This window comes from Xenopus laevis, chromosome 8L, assembly GCF_017654675.1.
Source record: "Xenopus laevis strain J_2021 chromosome 8L, Xenopus_laevis_v10.1, whole genome shotgun sequence".
Classification (NCBI taxonomy): domain Eukaryota; kingdom Metazoa; phylum Chordata; class Amphibia; order Anura; family Pipidae; genus Xenopus; species Xenopus laevis.
In genome coordinates this window covers 41,875,512-41,895,130 of record NC_054385.1, presented here as the reverse complement: position 1 = coordinate 41,895,130, position 19,619 = coordinate 41,875,512, and the positions used below count along the sequence as shown (strand labels likewise).

Below are 19,619 nucleotides of genomic sequence, written 5' to 3'. Positions count from 1 at the left end.
TCAGGGCCCAAGTGAAGCGCTGTCCACAATAATAATAATAAAAAGACAAGCAGCTACTTTTATAAGACATGGCCATCTACAACATTCACAAATGCAAAGTGTGAGGCTGCCATTACTGGAGAAACTATACTGTAGGTAGCCATTGCCATGGGCTTAGGTAACAGTAATCTGGAAAGGTGCTCTTATAAGGAAAGTAATGGACAGACTGGGCCTTGTTGTATTATTTCTGCATCTGCAGCATCCTACAAATCAACACATCCCAACAGCAGGAAGAATACAGCGAGGAGGGTAGTGATAATATTAAGGTGGTCACACAAATCTGGATATGGCTGATTTTGACCAAGTTCTTGACCATCAAAGAAGATCATTTTAATAAATATACTTTTCTCCATCACAAATATTTTGTAGCTGTTTTGGTAACTTCAAGTAACGTGAAGTAAATGCATTAAACTTGGCTAACAGAAGAGGGCAGATGAAATTTCCCTTATAACCCCTGCAGAGGTCTCTTTGAAGGCTGAAATTATGAAGGTAGAATTAAGGTTACATAATTAAATTGGGTTAAAAACATTTGAAGTCCATCAAGTTCAATTCCTCCAAATGATCCCTAGTGCACATACATACGCACACACACTCACGTTGACCCCTCCATACACATGACTGGATCTGTGTAGACCTGTTTGAGGAGGACCACATCCACGGTTGAGTCTGACAGAACCCATTCTAAAACATCTAACGACACTAGGAAAACCTTGATGGTTACATCCATGGCTACTACTACTAAACCTATATTTTCCTATTTCCCTGTAACTGTTACTATACTATCATCTAACTATAGTAAGTTTGAGGCCCCTCATAGGTGCTAACCCTCCGACTGTGTGACAGATAAATAAAGTTGTCGTGAGACATTTATCTGACACATTTACCTGAAAGAAGATTAACTATGAAGCATTTTAGAAAAATACAAGACAGCTCATAAGGAGAATATAACAGCAGGGTCAATCAACAATAACAGTAAGAAGCTTTAAAATAGCAATGGGAAGGAGCCTTTATATAACTGCAACACAATTTAAAGACACGATAAAAGCTCACAAGAGAAGACTCATCTGCTTGTATTTATTTACTTACTAAGGCACTGTCCACATTCGTGTAAGAGGAGCATGTTCCCTAATAGTGGAAAGGTTCCTCAAATCCAAAGGAGGTGGACGTACTAGGGAAAGAGAATGGCAAAATTAGATCAAGAAACATATGAATCCTTGCAATGTCTAATAAGTAAATGATTTTATATGCAACAGCGATCATGATTACAAAATATTCTTATTGTCTTTATGACATAAAGAACAATGTGTTCTCAGGTTATCCCTGTGTGTGTATATATAGAGTGCAATGACTGTGTGGTGGAATCCTTTACTCACTCTTTCTTCGAGGCTTGAGATCCCGGTTCACTGGTGGTGGTTCCAAATCTGTTGGGAGTTCAGGCAGTGGACTAGAGACCTTTGAGTTCACAGGAGACTGGAATGGAAAGGCGGTCGTTACCGGGCTCATAGGGATATACCCATCTGTGCTGCAGTCTGACTCAGAAGCAAGCGGAGAAGCATTTGGGTTCATCGGGACATAACTGTCTTCTGAGCTTTCAGATGTTAATGAGTATAGAGGAGCGAACCTGGGCTAGCAGACAAAGGACAGGAAAAGTGTCACTGGCACATCAAATGAAAAGCTGTCAACAATATTTACCAATATTTACTCATTAATGGAATATAAGTATTTAGTCTGATACTTAATTTACCAAAATGAAATGAAGTTAGGTTTTAAAGGTGTAAAATGCCCGGTTTTCTGAGAATCATCTTCTAATGTTCATGGCAAAATTCTGAAGCTGACTGCCACCACTGTTGAGAAATCAGAATACTATAGACCAATGCTGTCCAACTGGTGGCCTGCGACCCCCCGTTTTTGTGGCCCCTCACATGAAAGTCTGCCTGCTATGACTGCTTTACCTTGTGTAAGTGGGTCTGGAACCAGAATTATATAAATACACAATGGCCAGATGAGCTACTACATTTTACAGGAGCTGCTTTATTCATATTTCAAGAGAGGACTCCTATTACGGTATTCTTTTAAAATGCTTTTGTTGACATTTAGGGCACAGATAAAAAGAAATATTTCAAGACATGCCTTGATTTCTCAAACTAGGCTACATGCGATGCTCTGAATTCTTTTACTTTGCAACAAAGCTTAGCAATCTCTATGGGTCACTTTCCACTGATTACTCCTCTGTTACTGATAACAGCTAGCGATGGGCTAAGCGCTGAGCTTCCCACTGAATGTGTCACCATTTTCGCCAGAATTTTCCAAGATCTAAGGCATTTCCCATTGTTGTCAATTAGATATACGTGGTTAATGACACACAGGAAACGTTATCATGATAAACTGTGAACATCTGTTATTTCTCCCGATAATCCTTGCCCCGTCCCATAAACCATGTGCTTCCTTTCAATAATAATGGGAAGCAATCGTCTGCAATCGTGTTTTCGAAAAATAAATAATGGTTATCAAACCATTCTGTGTGAAATAGCTCTGTAGGAATCACTGTAAGCAGGCACAAAGTCATATCTCTCTGGGACTGTTAAATTGCCTCTGTTACTTCTGAACTCAAAGGCAGATTGCCATACGGTGGAAGTTGTAGCCTATATTCAGTATGACATTTATTGCGTTAAATTAGGCTAATTTTAATTCATATGCTTTTGTTGCAAAACAAGAAGGGTTTTAGTAAACGGCCGTTAAACAATTGTTCAGAACGAAATTATGCTCAAGATGAACAGATTTTTTCCAGGGTGAATGACCTTGTTATTTATTATATATACAGTATTAACAAGTACAAAGGGAAAAAATCTTATAGCTGGTGCTGCCTACTTTTGCAGATAGAGGTGCAGCTCTCTGCACTCCAGATTGGTCTACGAGAGCTCTGACATATATGTACATATAGAGCTCTGAGATATACAGTATGTACAGGAAAGACCATCTCCCACAGATTCCATTTTATCAAAATGTGTCATTTTCCCTTTTATTATTATTATTTTTATTATTACTAAAACAATAACTTTTACACGATTCAAATTAAGATATAATTATTCCTTATTGGAAGCAAAACCAACCAATTTAATGTTTTTAATCTTTATTAGATGGTTTTTTTTTTTGACCCAGAACTTCTCAACCTATCCACTAGGTGTCTCTACTCAATAAAAAAAACAGAAGTGATTGGGAAAGAGCAAAACTGTCAAACGAAACTCTTTAGTTCTTTTTATAATTTATGCTTTATATTTTGGGCTGGCCTTTAGGGGTTTTTTAACCTGTGTACCTCCACAGGGCACTGTAAGGATAAGGGCGGGGTAGGCTGGCCATATTCTTTCTGCTGTGTATAGTCTTTTAATACACACTTACAATAGAGTTTCATGGATATGTGACAAAGACTTTCCAATCGATCAATGTACATAAAGCCGTCTTGCCGAGGCATAGTTTCATACAGGGTGGCCACCTGGCCGGTATTTTACCGGCCTGGCCGGTAAAAATCATGGTTGATCCCAATGTTATTAATAGGGAAAAAGCTAAATATATAGGAAGGCCGGTATTTCTTTCCAGAAAAGGTGGCAACCCTAGTTCCATAGTCATTCAATGGTGAACACATTTAGGTAACTAAAGTGACCAGTAGCCGTGACTAGTAGCAGTGACTTAACTTTCAGAGGGGCAAGTCCATCTGGGCCTGCCAGAGCCGCAATAACTCTTATCACTAGTGTCCAGCTCCTATCTTAGATTAGAAATGTATTTAGTACTTACCAAATTTAAACTGAGCCTCTTGTCTCTTGTTCTTAATGACCAGTCTTCCAGGTCACCTGAAAGACAGCAAGCAAGCATAATCCATAAATACAGAGCAGAACACATGCGTAGAAAAGGACATTTTTTTAACAACTATGACGGTTTCCTGGAAATAATGGAACTACATAAATACAAATACATAAACAAAGTAGCCCATGGTTTGCGAAAACTTCATAGAAAAATAAAGTGAAAGTAAAGCCGGCTTGGAACAGGGTGTTTATTTTAACTTCACTAAATCTACAGAGCAGAAGCAGGATTAAAATAATATAAGACATCAGCCATACTTTGTAGATCACTTAGCTGGAAATTTACAGTGAGGTTAGCGCCCATAAAATATATTGTGTATACAGGCTGGTGTATCTGGTTAGACCAGAACAAGCCTCCCGACTCTCTTTATCTGGTTTTCAATCTTGTCAACATAGGCCACAACCAGCTTTCACAATGTCAACATGTTTAATAAGTTCTAGAAAAGACTACGGTTGGCATGTCTAACAGCATTATATTTAGGAGCACCAAAAGATATTAACTAAAATAAGATATATGGTCAGGCACAAGCAAGTGACTGCAGTTTAATTCTGCAGCAAAATAACGAAAAGCCCAACGGCAATTGTTTTTCAAAATTGTTTTGCTCAATGTATAGAGTTTGGGGGGGTTGGGAATGGCCTTTTCTTTGGTAAAGGTCATACACATGCCAATAAAAGCTGCCAACTCAGCCCTTCTAGCCCATGTACAGGGCCCTACTGACAACTTTCATGACCCATATGGGACCAAAAATTGGTCAGATATCCATTGGACAGTATGGAACATACCATCAGGATCATTGGGTTCATGCAGTACCATCCTAACAGTTCTCCGTAGGCCCCCAATACGATAAGATTGTTGGCCTGGAGACAAATTATCAAATCTTCCTGATTTGGCCCAGTACAGGTTGGTATCCACAACAGATGGACCCTGCACCAAGAGAACTGCAAAACAATTTGCCTGTTTAAAAGTTTAATAAGAGCAGTGAGCTGAACTCCCTGAACTTAGTAGTCAATACATAGAATCTGCCTTTAATCTGATACTTGCCAGATTATGAAAGGATACTATATATATATGTATATATATATATATATATATAATATATATATATATATATATATATATATGTACCACTCAAAACATATTCTGCTGTTACACCCAATAAATAAGGAGATGCTGCTTACCTCGCCAGTTCCTCACATTGTCCAAACTGGACAGAGAAATTCTTCTTGGTACCATTCCGGGGAAAAAGTGTCCATTCTGAAGATTGCCAATGGATATCACCTCTGGTCTGCTTTCTGAAAAATGATTTGGTTTGGGGGGTCTTGGAGGCGGAGTGATCGGCAAAACCTCCCCGTCACTGATTACAGAGTAATCCACTGAAAATGTCTGTGGTATTGATGGCCCCAACAATGGGGAGGATGAGGAGAAGTCACTAGATGATCCATTTGAATCCAGGTCTTTTGTCTTAATTAAGTTTGCTGGTGGCATATTATTATGGTTAAGGTTAACACCAAAATGTGAGTGGGCCGAGTCAAGGAACACATCATCCGTCGACGTCTGCTCCAGTGATTTATCAGAATTTGACCAAGCATCACACCTGAATAGGGCAGAATCTATGGTTAAACAGATGAAACACCATCATCTCATTTATATGAGAGCCCTCCCCATTAAGTCAGTAGGTAAAGGAAATTGTATACAGAAAGAATACTCTGATATGCACTTACATACCTTGGGGAAGAGGAACACTGAGATGTGAAAAAAAGAAATGTGTCACATGCACCCAAATAAAAAGGAGAGATAATTAATGACAGGGGACAAGAGCTAATTATAGAAGGAACATATACTTGTCAATCTGAATGTATTATTTATTAGATAAAATGTGGGTGTCCAAGAATGAGATAAATAGGTAGGACATCCAGGACCTTAAATGTGCCAGTGCAGGAACACATTTGTGCAATTAGGAAAGAAGATGATAAATATTCTGTCCCCACAAATTAAAAGTTGTGCATAATAAACACCCCAGGCCATTGAAAGTTGGTACGAATAGGAGATGCCATGACTCTTTGGACACTCTCCACTGAATTACAGTTTAGGTCATTTTATAACTGGAGAAGAACTTAAAGTGTGTGGCAGTTTGGGAAAGAATCGCTGGAAGAGGTGAGAGCAGTTCTTTTATAGAATATATAAATTTTTACTTTATCTTTACATTAAATTACTTTGAGGATTTCTATGAAGGAAATGGGCCTTCAGCCCTAAAGTTGTATTAGGTTACAGAAATCTTCTGATAAAACGTTGCACCTATAAAACATTAATAATGTAAGGAAGGTCAAGACTGATTTACCTGCCAGAGTTCCAGAGGATCTCCTTTTGGGCCCAGATCCTAGTAGGCTCTAGCCAACTTCTTACCATAGGTCTATATAAAGCCTACAACATTTTGGACCATAAAAATACTAGAAGTCAGAAGAGTTTCACAGGCCACTGATTAGGTTTTTCTTTTTATATAGGTCAAGAAACTACAAGGTGTCTTCCAATATTCTTCTATACTAAAACTGTTAACAATTAAAATAAGTTGCAAAAAGGCAACTAAAAAGGCATAGCTGTCTGATACAGTACATTTATTTTCCTTCCTGGGCCCATGCCAAATTATGGGAAATTGGAAAACAAACTCTATATATTTATAAAAATTATACATTTTAACTTGTGTTATTTTAATGTGACTAATACTCTGCGAGTTATTTAGTATCATAAGAATGCAGGATACACAGAACTAAATTTAGGAATGTTCCATTAGTTTCTGTGCTAGATATAGAAATTTTGGCACTGATACTGCATAATTTTTCTCTATTTCAGAGACAAGTGAAGTAGCCTATAGTTTATAGGTTGGAGACTGCTAAATGACCATACTTGTCCGCACACAAGATGCCCTCCTTCATGGGTGACACTTGTGTTTCATCTACTTAAACAAGAATTCAGCTATTTTTAAACTGAAGTCAGAGTTTTCCACCCTCCTAATTCTCACAGATGGAATGGACTCTGATCTTTTCAAGTGTCAGTAAGAGAGAACACTCCGTTCTTCTTCTTGGCTGGGAACACTGATTAAATGAAAAGAGTGCCGAAATTATATCACTAAATAAAAAATCCTATCCGTTTCATGGTTCTTTCTACACCACTTCATTTTTAAGGCATATTTTGAGTTTTTTAAAAGCATTAAACATGTATATTATGTATACAGAATATTGTACAAGTTAAGAATTCCTTTTTCTATGCTTTCAATAAAAAGGACCTTTCTTTTGTTTATTTACCATGGGAAACAAGTAGAGCCTATGAGAGCACAGATTACTGTATGAATAGAATATTCCTGACCTGTATTTAAACATAGAAGTTAGACCTTAGATATAATGTGTATCATTCTCTGTAGTGCTATGAACAACATCTCATTTAAGATTTAATTAATGGTAACCATGTTATTCTCTGGACCTGATTCCCTGGATGACAACTTTTTATTGTTATTTAGGTACAGCCAACTCAACATCCAGGCCCAACTTACTTTAGATGCAGTGGAAGTCAAACTGCTTCTCACTTACTTAGGTCACTGCAGGCAGCAACCTCAGTTCCACCAATAATACATTAATTTGGGTCTGGCAATTCAGGTAAGTGTGCCACCAAAACTGCTATGTTTTCAAAGAAAAGAGATGGCATCCTCAATAAGTTAGGATCTGGAGATGACTTCTATGGTACCCCTTTTCCTCAGAAAAAAATGGCAGTGAGATAATGTGGTGGTAATGTATAGTATGCAGGGTTTATAATGGATTGGGAGTGGTGCCAGGCACATATAGAATATATGTTGGGGATTAGGTTGGATCAGGACATAATTAGGTAAACCTGGGGGTCTGAATGTAACTGGGGAGGCTGGGGGCGTAAACACAAGGCTGGTTAATTTGCCTAATCCCTTATTCAGAAATCTCTGAATTACAGGAAGGCAATCTCACATAGGGACAAATTCACTATCCAGCGGAGTTGCGCTAGCGCAGGCTTCGCCACACTTCGCCAGTCGAAGTTTCGCCAGGGCGCCGCTAATTCACTAAAATCCGAAGTTGCGCTCAGGGAGGAGAAAGGTAGCGAAGTTGCGCTAGCGTTAATTCGTCAAGCAAAGCGCAGTTACGCTAGCGATGCCTAATTTGCATATGGCGCCAAGTTAAAGTACAATGGACATATATGTAGCAGCAAATACATTACACTACACAAGCCTGGGAAAGCTTCATGAAATAAAATAGAGGTGTTATTTTTCCCTATACATGTGCCACTGTATATTTTAGGTGCCATATGTTAGGAAATGTAGGGGGGAAGGAGGGTACCCCCAAAAAAATTTACGATCTTTTTCAGCCTATCACCCTTAAAAAAGGAAAAGACGCCAGCGTTTTTTGGGACTTAGAAAAAATTTCAACTTTTTTTGAAGCAATCCCTATCTACTCTATTGCACTTCGCCTGGTCTGAGGTGGTGAAAGCAAGTCTGTCGCAAGAGGTAACGTTCAGTAAAATGCGCAAGTTAGTGAATTAGCGTAGTGTCGTCCCTTCACCATGGCGCAACTTCGCCTGGCGTAAGGGTGAGAAGTAGTGCTAGAGTAGGTCAACTTCGCTAGCGAATTTACGCCAGCAGCCGTTCGTAAATTGGCGAAGTAACGAAATGACATCACGCTGGCGAATTTGCGCTAGCGTTAGACGCTTCGCACTTTAGTGAATTTGCCCCATAGAGTAAATTTTCAGCAAATAATTTTATTTTTAAGAATGATTTCCTTTTTCTCTGTAATAATAAAACAGTAGTTTGTTCTTGATGGTAACCAAGCTGCACAAATCAATATTGGTGGCAAAACAACCCTGTTGAGTTTCTTTAATGTTTAAAGGATTTTTAGTAAACCTAAGGTATGGTGATCCAAATTACGAATCCATTATCCATGCATGCCAGATAACAGATCCTATACCTGTATACAAATAGGTAAAGATAATTTTGTGTATTTGTTGACCCTAAAGCATGCATATCTATTAGGATCTGTCCTGCTGTTCTCATGCTAGACGAGCAGAAAATCATGCAGTTTATAACTGTTCTTACAGAGCAGCAAACAGATTTTTCTGCATGCTCAGGTGACCTGGGATGGGGATGATCAGTGCTCACTACTGGGATGCAAAAATTTAAACCAAAATCACCAGGAGCTTTCAAACTGTATTTCATGCCCCCCGCAACATTTTGAAAGACTATTTTATCAATATTAAAAACATTTATAAACTGCACATACAACACTGCACAATAGATCTACTCCACTTGTCCTCTGCATAATTCTGTTGAGGAATGATATAACATACAGTATCCTAAAAAATCTGGGCATAAGGGGAGTAGAATACCCAAAAAAACTTCTCAATACTACAGCTACAAGAAAGTCTGCTTTCAGTATATCTGGAATAGCTGCAAAAATGCTTTCCCAGTCTATGGAAAAGGATTTGTACACCATAAATAGGGGGAAAACTTTGGCAAAAGATTGCAGAAATAAAGTTTTTATCTACTCAAGTATATGAAAGTCCCTCTTTCCTCTCAAGCAGAAAGGATATAATTAAAAAATAATATTCACTTTAAAGCACTTCTTGTTTGCGTGACTAAATATGAAACATTTTCCCAACAATTAACTCTCAACAAAAAAATTAAACTGGTTGGCACAATTATTAAAAACGACTGCCTCCACTTATAGATCCACGGAGAGGAAAGACATTAGTCGGGTTATAAACTAGCACGTCTGTTTAGAGAATAATAAAATTTATAACAACTTGCAGTCCAATTAAATGTAATCTACAATGAAATGGTTTATGGCAGATTCTCTTCTCAGTAACTCTGACAGCTCTGAAGAAAACAATCTGTTCCCCTTGTATGCCAGTGAGCTAGACATCATTTGTGTATGTAATGCGTTCCTCATGGATTCAAGCTGTAATTATACTGTTCAATGGAAACTCAAAGAACAAATATAGTCCATCAGTAAGGTTTATTTAAGTATGAGTCAATGTATAATGAGCTAAAGAGCAATGGCACATGGGGCCCTTTTGGGTACCGTGTTTTTAGGAGGTGCTGTGGTCGCAGGGGTATAGGAGACCTAGATTGTGGTAGTCCCTCCTCCCCAGCCGCTAAATATTCCCCCCCTGCCACTGCTCCAAACCCCCCCCCACCCCACAAAGAAATCTTCAGAGGGGCTTGGGGGTACAGCAATGCCTACACGGCCCATGCCCGCTTCCCAACTGTCGCTCGCCCACTCCTCACCTCCTGACGGCATCTACAGACCACCTATGTCCTTCCTCCCAACTCGCAGGAATCATTTCCAGCTATAGAGGAAGCTTCCTCTATAGTTACCCCACTGGACTGATTGGTTGCTATTGTTATCTAAACTGGTGCAGTATATGTTAGTAAATTTGCCCCCTGGTTACATCACATTTTGCACAGGGTGCAAATGTTTTAACTTGTTTCAGCAACTCTGCCAATGTTGTATTCTGAGCAGGTATATACAGTGGAAGTTACAAATATGCATCCAGTTTTGATAAAAGGTATATAAGTGAATATAATGGGGGTCATTTATCAACATTGGGCACATTTGCCCATGGGCAGTAACACATGGCAACCAATCAAAGTGCTGCATTCATTGATTTACTTGCAGCTGGCTTTAAAAAGCTAATCACTGATTGGTTGCTATATGTAACTGCCCATGGGCACATTTGCCCAGTGTTGATAAATGAGCCCCAATGAGTTATTTCTAGTAGGAACTGAAAGAGTGAAATATATATTCAATGTATTTGAGTAAGTGAGTAGGTGGAGTTTACACAGCATCTGCAGCACATACCTGGCACTATTTAGTTTGCCACTCTCACAGTTTGATAAAAACAAATAGTCTGGGATAAAAATGGATTCTGATTCACTCCTGTTCTCCTCCGATGTGATGTCTGCAGAAGCACTGTCCACGGAGAAAGAAGGGTCTGTGATTCTTGACGTGTGAGTGGAGACTGCTGGGGACGCCTGGACGGAGGAGTTCGTATGAGAAAGGCTCTCAACAGAATCTGTTTAAAAGAGTAATCCCAGTGTTAGCATATTTACATGTCTGGAAACTGTACACATGCCATTTATTAAACACTAAGGCGGGACACAGTGAAGTCCAGCTTGTACCAGGTGTTTATATTTCCTAAGAACACTGTTTCCCTGGCTGATAAACACAGTTGGGGAGAGAGGCCAAGAAATGAGCATAAAGAATGATTCTCACAGCAGGCCTGTTTACATAACAAGGGCTCCGCGGCATGAAGATCTGTGATATTATTAAACCAGATATCTCCAGGTTTCATTGGGTTCCCATGATATGAACTAAAGAAAAAATGATATACAACGTATGCTGCACTTTTGGCCTAGCTGCCAAAAGGGAATTGGGTTATGATTATATACATAAGTGACAAATGCAATGTGAAGCATACAGTTTGCTCCATGGAGCTATGGAATTGCTCAACGACAGTTCTCAAGCAACCCCTAAAAACTGCAAAATGACAACCTTGATCATTCATCACCTTGCTGATACAGAGAACTGCAGCTTGGCAAGGTGGAGTGGAAACCAGCAACTAAAATCATTAAGAGAAACTACTGTGAATGAATAAAACCACTACCCCTATCTACAGTAGTTTAATGGATTAGACTGAAATTGAATTCTCTCCAGTGGAGCTCCCATTAAAGAAAGAACACAAAGAAGAGTTTGAAAGACTACTGACCACTGTTTCCTCTAAACAGTGATTTTTGGCAAAATCTCTTGTGCACACATTTTAAACTTGTGTGCACAGTTTTTGAAAACTATGTGCTCAGGTCAGAATTAATACAAAGTTTTGTGTTTTCACATACATTGTTTGTGCACACCACAATTTGTTGTGTGAGCAGGCATCTAAACACCGAAGAGGGAACGATGAGGTGTAGGACGGAGCACACGGTACTCTGACTCTGCTGCAAAGTTTTTTTATTTAACACAACGTTTCGGATCAGCAAGTGCCACACTTGAAAAAGGATCCTTGCTGATCCGAAACATGTTGTGTTAAATAAAAAAGACTTTGCAGCAGAGTCTGCGTACCGTGTGCTCCATCCTACACCTCATCGTTTAAAGTATTTATTCTGGTCTGACTGGTGTGACGTCTAAAGGAAAATGAGCAGCTACACAGGTGGAGATCGTTTGAATAAAACCCTGTCTACAGTTGCACACACCTAAGAGGGAACATTGCTACTAACCCAATGCATACACAGGTATGGGATTTGTTATCCAGAAAGCCATTATCCAGACAGCTCTGAATTATGGGAAGGCCATCTTCCATAGACTTCACTTTAATCAAGTAAAACATTTAAAAATGACTTCCTTTTTCTATAAAATGTTAAGACAGAATGTTGAACAAATTAGAGAAAGACCCCTTATCCAGAAAGGCTTAGGTCCCATCTTAGAAAAAAGTTCCCATATCTATAATGGCATCTAGCTTTAAGGACCACTGCATGATTATATGAAGATCATATGACTGGGGCCCTGACCATTAAAAATAGAACCAATCTTTGAGAGCTTGGTACAATTCAGGCTGAAGATCCTTAGTTTCATACAGTCAATAATGAGCAATGACACTACAAAAAAAAAAAAAATAGACATATTGGCTGTTTATTTTAATGTCTACATGAAAACTAATGTTGTGGGTGGAACAGAAGCTAATTTGTATTTACAGCATGAAGCCACCTAAGAAAATTACCAAATTTGTAAACTAGAAAAGGGTTAGGGCAGATTGGGGCATGTTTGGGTATAGGTAAGGACCTGGCCAGAGGTGACCCCATTTTCTGGTCTAAATTGTTCTCAAGTATGCCGTGACTGCTCTGCCCCTCTTTGATGCCACTGGAGGTGACGGCGAGAGTATATAAATAAGTGCCAGCTGTCAAAAGAACGAGAAATTGAAGGCTGCTGGTGTCATGGGTCCAAACACATAGCTTGGCCCACAACCCGGCCTTTCACCTGCTGGAACACCGCAGCACCAGCTCATCCCTGCTACACTATTTTCTGTGACTAGTTGCACCCCACAATGGTGGCAGAACAAACATTCTCCCTGCTAGTCTTTGCCAACACTATATCTATCAGTGTAGGATTATAGTCTATGAGGCATATTAACTATCCTGATGAGCAGAGCCAAAGCAGCAGAGTTAGTTATGTGTGCACTGAACCTAATCCTTACAAAGGGAGGGTGAACCCCCCTGAAACGTTAATACTTTTTGGTGAAGCAATAAATGGGGTAAGACCCTCAACTGCATAAATCTTGCGTGTATGTGGCTCCGTATATTTGCTGTTGCACCTAACCACAACCATTGTACGTATGGCACCCCTAGTTCCAGTCCTGCATGCCAAGGAATGCCTGTGTCCCACCTACATAACAATCTAAGGCTGAATACAGGAATTCCTTAACCTGCTGGAATTGTACAATGGCTCCATGCATTTAGTAACATGGATGATGACACAAGTTACCTCACAGCTATACCATCCAAGAAACAAATGGGCCTCTAAAGTTAAGGAAAATAGAGAGGAATTGTACAATGATTGTATGTTAAGAGAATACATTTTCAAGGGGATATGCAGTCTTGGGCATCGCTGTTATTATAATGCACACGAATAAAAACACAACATTTTTCATGCTGTTTTTTTTTTTGCACTTTCTCTGCGAAGCCACCAGATGGACCACATGGCAGCAACAGTTGCGTCCTGTCAGGAAGTGTCTGTCTGCAGATGTCCTCACATTATTTTCCTAGCAGATACTGTACATGATTACCGAGTGCGTCCTTATGCATCCCCTGCTGCCAGACTGCAAAAACACCCCAGCTTTCCTCCCTATCACCAGAGGACAATGATTTCCCTCTGGTATTAAAGCAAAGAAGATAAAAAGTAGAGGGTTTCACACAGTTATATCTACTCTGTACAGTAAATGCTACACGCCATGTTAAGAGCAGGTTACTATGAAGCAGCCATTACACAGTTATATAAACAGTGATGAACTTGCAGTGCCACATGCTTGTTTTTCTGGAGGTGAAGTCCTTTTGACCCAGTTTCAACGCCCTCGGTAGTTGGTCAAAAGCAGTAAAACCTGGTCTGCTCCTTGTGATCTCATGCAAATCCCTATCTCCCTGAGCTCCCAGAACCTCTAATTAACTGAGAAGCCGGCCTACTCCTCAAGGGCTGTAACTATGCCACTCATTAGCTTTACCCTCATTAAAGGAGACCTTAGTCTGTCAAAATTACAGAGTCTGTAATTACCTCACGCCAAGCAGAGATATTTTACAGTCCTGACTCGTGTGCCTCCCCACCTCCTTTTAAACGACTGGGACACCTTAAACTAAAAACATAGGATTTGTATGTAACTATTTACTAACCAGTGTTTGTATAAAGGTCTGTCTTCGGATAGATTTATAATGAATTGTGTTTGTGGATATACTTGCTAACTACATACATTGAACTGTTGTATATACAATTCCCTGAGCATTTGTTCTCTGAGCCACTGGCCTTCTTGTAAGAACAGCAGAGATGAAGTGACAAATAACATGGACCTTTGCACCCTCTGAACTTTATAGGACACAGGGATTGGCCTTTGTGTCCCAGAATGGAGAGTTTGTCAGTGCTGTATTTATAAAGGGTGGGCATTGAAGCTAACACCCATGTGCTGCCCCCTTAAGTGCATGTCATTCACACAGCCAGCTAGAGTGCCAATGGGTACAAGGAGCAGAAGCAGTTATGGTTTGGGCACAAGGACTCTGTAACGGAGCACTAGGGTTTTCATCTTTAAACCTCTAGTACTGGCGTAATAAATGAGCCCTACTGTTTATAGCTGATAGATAATACGCAGTTTTAAGATCAAAGTATTTCATACAAGGAATAATGTACCCCATGTAAAATATTTAGATATCAGAAGTCACACAGAAGGCCAAGTCATGGACCACTCAGGTGACTTCTTACATTCTCATATTTAATCATAGAAGGTCCATTATTTTTTTAAGTGAGCCATGTGAAATAAATGACATCACAAATATCAGTTATCACTGATGACATCACTAGCCACAGTTTATAAGGATATACTTTAGAGGACCTTCATGACTCTAGTGTATTATCTAAAGATATAAGTGAAATGATGCAGAATAAGTAAATGTTATGTATTCATGCATACAAGTAAAACTGCAGAATGTTCCCACGCACTGCCTTAGCCAAATTAAGAGTAGGAGTGCATCAATCCTCATACGGGATATGGCTATCCCAATGTGTATAACATACAATTGAGGAGAGCTCTTAAAGAGCAATGAACTGCTGTAGTTGTGCTTATATTCAAGACAATTATATTCATGCATACAGTGCAGTTTATGGTTTCATTTACTTGATCTGGTGCCTTTGTTGTCCAGTGTAAACCTTTTAGGTCCAAGATGAACTGAGGTGTATATATATATATATATATATATATATATATATATATATATATATATAGCTCTGTTGTTGTTGTTTGTAATTGTTGGTAGATGGAAAGGCATAGGAGAGGTCCAAGCAGCAGGACACAGTTCACTACTGCTTCTACTCCTTTGATTAATATGGTCTTCAAAATATATATGTGAATAGTGATGCCTCTGGGGCAAATTCTATTGCTACCCTTAGATGAACGCAGTATGTCCATAAACAGTAATGGCTGCCACAAGGCTCACACTACTTAGTATCTACCGACTATAGCCAGGCATGGCAGGTCACATACATTTAAGTATTCCCTTTTTCTTCTTCATCATAATCATCATTATCATTTATTTATAAAGTGCCAGCAAGCTAACCATGACTGCAAAGAATCTCCCAAGATTGCAAAAAAGCCAAAATAAATTTGCTTGGTTGCCCTTCAATCCAATAATGGGATACAGAATGATATAAAATATATATTAAAGGCAACTCTTTTCAATCACCAAACCAAAGTCTCACAAAAAACTACCCATATCTACCGACTTTACACATGTGAGTGAAACTGATTCTGGATTAAAGAACATTTGTTGGGGGGGTGGTTCTCTGTACCATAAATAACTCTGATATACAGTAGCAACAGCCTTGGCTTCTTTTATGGGAGTTAATATTGCATCAGTTCTTGGTTGGAGATTCATATAACAATGATGACAGCTTGGAGAGCAGATATATTGTTTCCATTAGCATCAGACACCACAAAAGTATTTCTTCAGAACAGAGATTCGGATCTATTTTTTTATCTCACGCTTAACAACAAAGATAATTTGAGGACATCAAATGCAAACAAAGCACCATGGAACATTTAACCACTTAAAGGAACTTAAAGGAAACCACATACTCAGATTGAAAGAAGGGCAATCTTTTTTTTTCTTCAAAGAAATCCTCCCTTTTGTTTACCCTTGAAACAGACACAGTTGTATATGGGCACAGTCTACTTTGAGCACCAAATATTTTCTTTCTCTGAATGTTTGCTTTTATTAGCTATGTAATATTATCTATATATATATTTATAGATATAGTGGAATATATATCTAGATATAGATGTGGAAATACAACAGAGCACAATGACAGGGGAGGGACCAATGTTGTTTAATCCTGCTTCTGCCAAAAAAAAAAAATTAAAAAAAAGTTTAGGAGGATCCCAACATTAGGGGGCTGATTCACTAAGCTCGAGTGAAGGATTCGAATGAAAAATACTTCGAATTTCGAAGTATTTTTTGGGTACTTCGACCATCGAATTGGTTAAATTCGTTCGAATTCGAACGAAATCGAACGAATCGAACGAAAAATCGTTCGACTATTCGACCATTCGATAGTCGAAGTACTTCCCCTTTAAAAAAAACTTCGACCCCCTACTTCGGCAGCTAAAAGCTACCGAAGTCAATGTTAGCCTATGGGGAAGGTCCCCATAGGCTTGCCTGTGATTTTTTGATCGAAGGATTTTCGATCGTTGGATTAAAATCCTTCGATCGAACGGAAAATCCTTCGATCGATCGATCGCAGGATTAGCGCTAAATCCTTCGACTTCGATATTCGAAGTCGAAGGATTTCAATCCGAGGGTCGAATTTCGAAGTATTTTTAACTTCGAAATTCGACCCTTAGTGAATCGGCCCCTAGATATGAATAAACAGAGTCAATTATTTCTTGTTTTGGAAGGCCACGCTTTTCCAGTCATGTACATGTTCCTCTCCTTTAAGCTACTGCTTGCTAATTCTACATGCCAGATAACCTTTAGCTAACCTTCAGATCTGCAAGATACTCCCTTGGGTACAAGGCAGGCTCACTACACTTTGCTTGGAGTCTGGTAATAGTATCGCTGTGCATTAATGTTATAATGCAGCAGCTGGGAGAATAAATTATGTATAAGTGGAGAATGGAGTGAAAAGAGTTTAAGTATGAGCTAATAAGGATGCATGCTTCCCTGGACTGGAAAAATACAACTCTGGAGTCTTTTTTTGCTCTTTAAATAAATTAGTGCTTTGTAACAATAAGAGAGTTTGTATTTTATGTCTTCTAATGTATGTTATGTCTTCTAACGTATGTTAGAAGCAAAACCGGGCCCTTCTTTTACCCTGATTGCATGACAACCCATATTTTGCTATGGAAGAGCATACATGATTCAGTTCCTTTTGTCCCATTACAGCAGAATAAAATATGTATCAGTGATGCATATTTTATACCGCTGTAGCGCAAAATGGGACGAAAGGAATTGAATCGTGTAAGCTCTCCCATATCAAATATGGCTTCTCATGCAATGGACACAATGCACAGGCTCCCTCATGTAGTACTATTGTTGGCAAATAACGATAGCCTGATTTGTTCTATTATTTGGGTGGTAAAACCCGGCTTGCTTGGTGTGTCCATGTGTCGGCCCCCTCCCTTTTATTTGACTGTTTTCAGTATTTCATAAGTTGATGCCACAGTAGTCTAAATAGTACTATGCCTGTTGATGTCCCAACTAAAAGTTCTGGGAAATGACAGTCCTCAAACCCTTTTATTTTACATGATGGAGCAGTGTTTGTTAAGGGGCCACTTCCTCAGAGTGCAGCAGGCAGTGCTGGTTTCCTGGTTAACCTGGTCATGCTTCACTGATGTCTCATGGGACATGGGAGCTACATAGAGGTTTTTTTTCCAGTAAGTTTATTTATTTCACCTATGGAGTGATTATTCTGTGCATCTTTAGGCAGACAATATATATTAATATCTTGCTTTGTTCTCATTAAGGACTGAAGAGATCATTCGCCAACACAAGGTGCAGTGCAAAGCACAAAACAGCTTCCGGCCAAATAATATTCCGTTAATCACAAAGGCATTTGCTTCTTTATATATAATTTATATTGTGCCAATGTGTTATGTTGTGCTTTACAGGAATAGAGGCGCAGGATGGGAAAATAATAGGGGAATGATGCAAAGAGAAAAATAAACTTTGCCCAACATATAAATACACTAAGGCCTAACCTCAGCCAATAAAATTCGTATATTGGTATTCCTAACTTTCAACCCTCTAGTTGCTGCTGACTTCCATTATTACCATCCCCAGTGAACCTTCAGTGGCTGCCGAGAATCAAACAAGAGCTGTTGTTGCATAATGTGATACTATGCAATAATAAGCCGGTTGTACTTTTACCGAGGCCATTTCCTTTCAGTTGGGCCCTTTTTCTAATTGCAGTTAGTGAGCACAGGCAACAAAAAAAAAAAATTAAACCTCATTGCTCCTTAAATGTAACAGGAAGTAAGGACAGGAAGGGGAATGCAAGTTCCATATCAAATTTTTGATAGCTTAAGGCCACTAAATTCTCTTTTCCAGTTGTGTATTGCAATAGGCCTATAGAGTGTGTTTTATATGGTCTTATACATACCTCCGTACTTGAATTGAGGTAAAAGGCTTAACAAATAACAAAACCCTCTAACAAAACTCTATTAAAAAATAACAAAAACCCTTGTTCTTTCTCAGGGGAAAGAATGGCAAGGTGGAATGGTTTTATTTTGCCACTACAATCTATTTTTTTACATGTGCAGGGTGATATCTTCTATATTGGCACACCAGGCAGCTTCAGGAGAGTGGGTCACTCTTTTTAAATGTCCCTAGCCTATTGCTGGATAATTAGTGCAAAATCTGGTGGCAAATGTGCGGGGAGAGGGCTTCACCTATCTTACCCAATGGATGGGAGAGTGGATGAGTAGTAATGAAAACAAGAAGAACGTTCCTAAAAGGCATTTAAGTTAATATGCAGCATAGATGTTCTAATTGTGTGTTGTGTACTAATATGCCTTACCTGTTCCATCTTCTAGATGTCCAAAGTTACATATCTGGGTGATGTTATTCACCCAGCTCTGCATTTCCTCTTCTGTTCTCGCCACAAGGTAGAATATGCGCTGGATGGTTTTCACAATGAAGACAAAACTGTTTTCAAATTCCTTCTTTATTAAGTTGACTCCAATGTATTTTTGCACCTCACAGTCATTTAAGTCAATAACCCTGATAGGTTTCTTGGAGTTTTTGTTCCTGTAGTATTCCAGAACATCTGGGTTTCCACTCATCCTTCCTCGTCGTAATACAAACCAGCGTCTGCGCCATATCTGGAAGCAAACAAAGTCAGTTTCAGAATAGGAGCTACAATTCTTTCAGGTTCATGTAAACTGGATAATTTGATTAAACTTACTGATCTATT

General features: G+C 39.1%; 1 protein-coding gene across 6 annotated transcripts in view; it reads right to left on the bottom strand.

Moving 5' to 3' along the window:
* The window catches only part of gab3.L (GRB2 associated binding protein 3 L homeolog), a 144,854-nt gene that overhangs the window by 7,333 nt on the left and 117,902 nt on the right, over positions 1–19,619 (bottom strand). For all 6 annotated transcript variants that reach the window (XM_041572729.1, XM_018229822.2, XM_018229823.2 and 3 more), the window contains 6 exons: positions 19,224–19,527; positions 10,764–10,977; positions 5,073–5,488; positions 3,829–3,884; positions 1,413–1,665; positions 1,126–1,207 (listed from right to left, as the gene is read on the bottom strand). In XM_041572729.1, coding sequence (XP_041428663.1) covers positions 1,126–1,207; positions 1,413–1,665; positions 3,829–3,884; positions 5,073–5,488; positions 10,764–10,977; positions 19,224–19,488 — 1,286 coding nt within the window. In that variant the 5' untranslated portion in view covers positions 19,489–19,527. The remainder of the gene's footprint in view (positions 1–1,125; positions 1,208–1,412; positions 1,666–3,828; positions 3,885–5,072; positions 5,489–10,763; positions 10,978–19,223; positions 19,528–19,619) is intronic.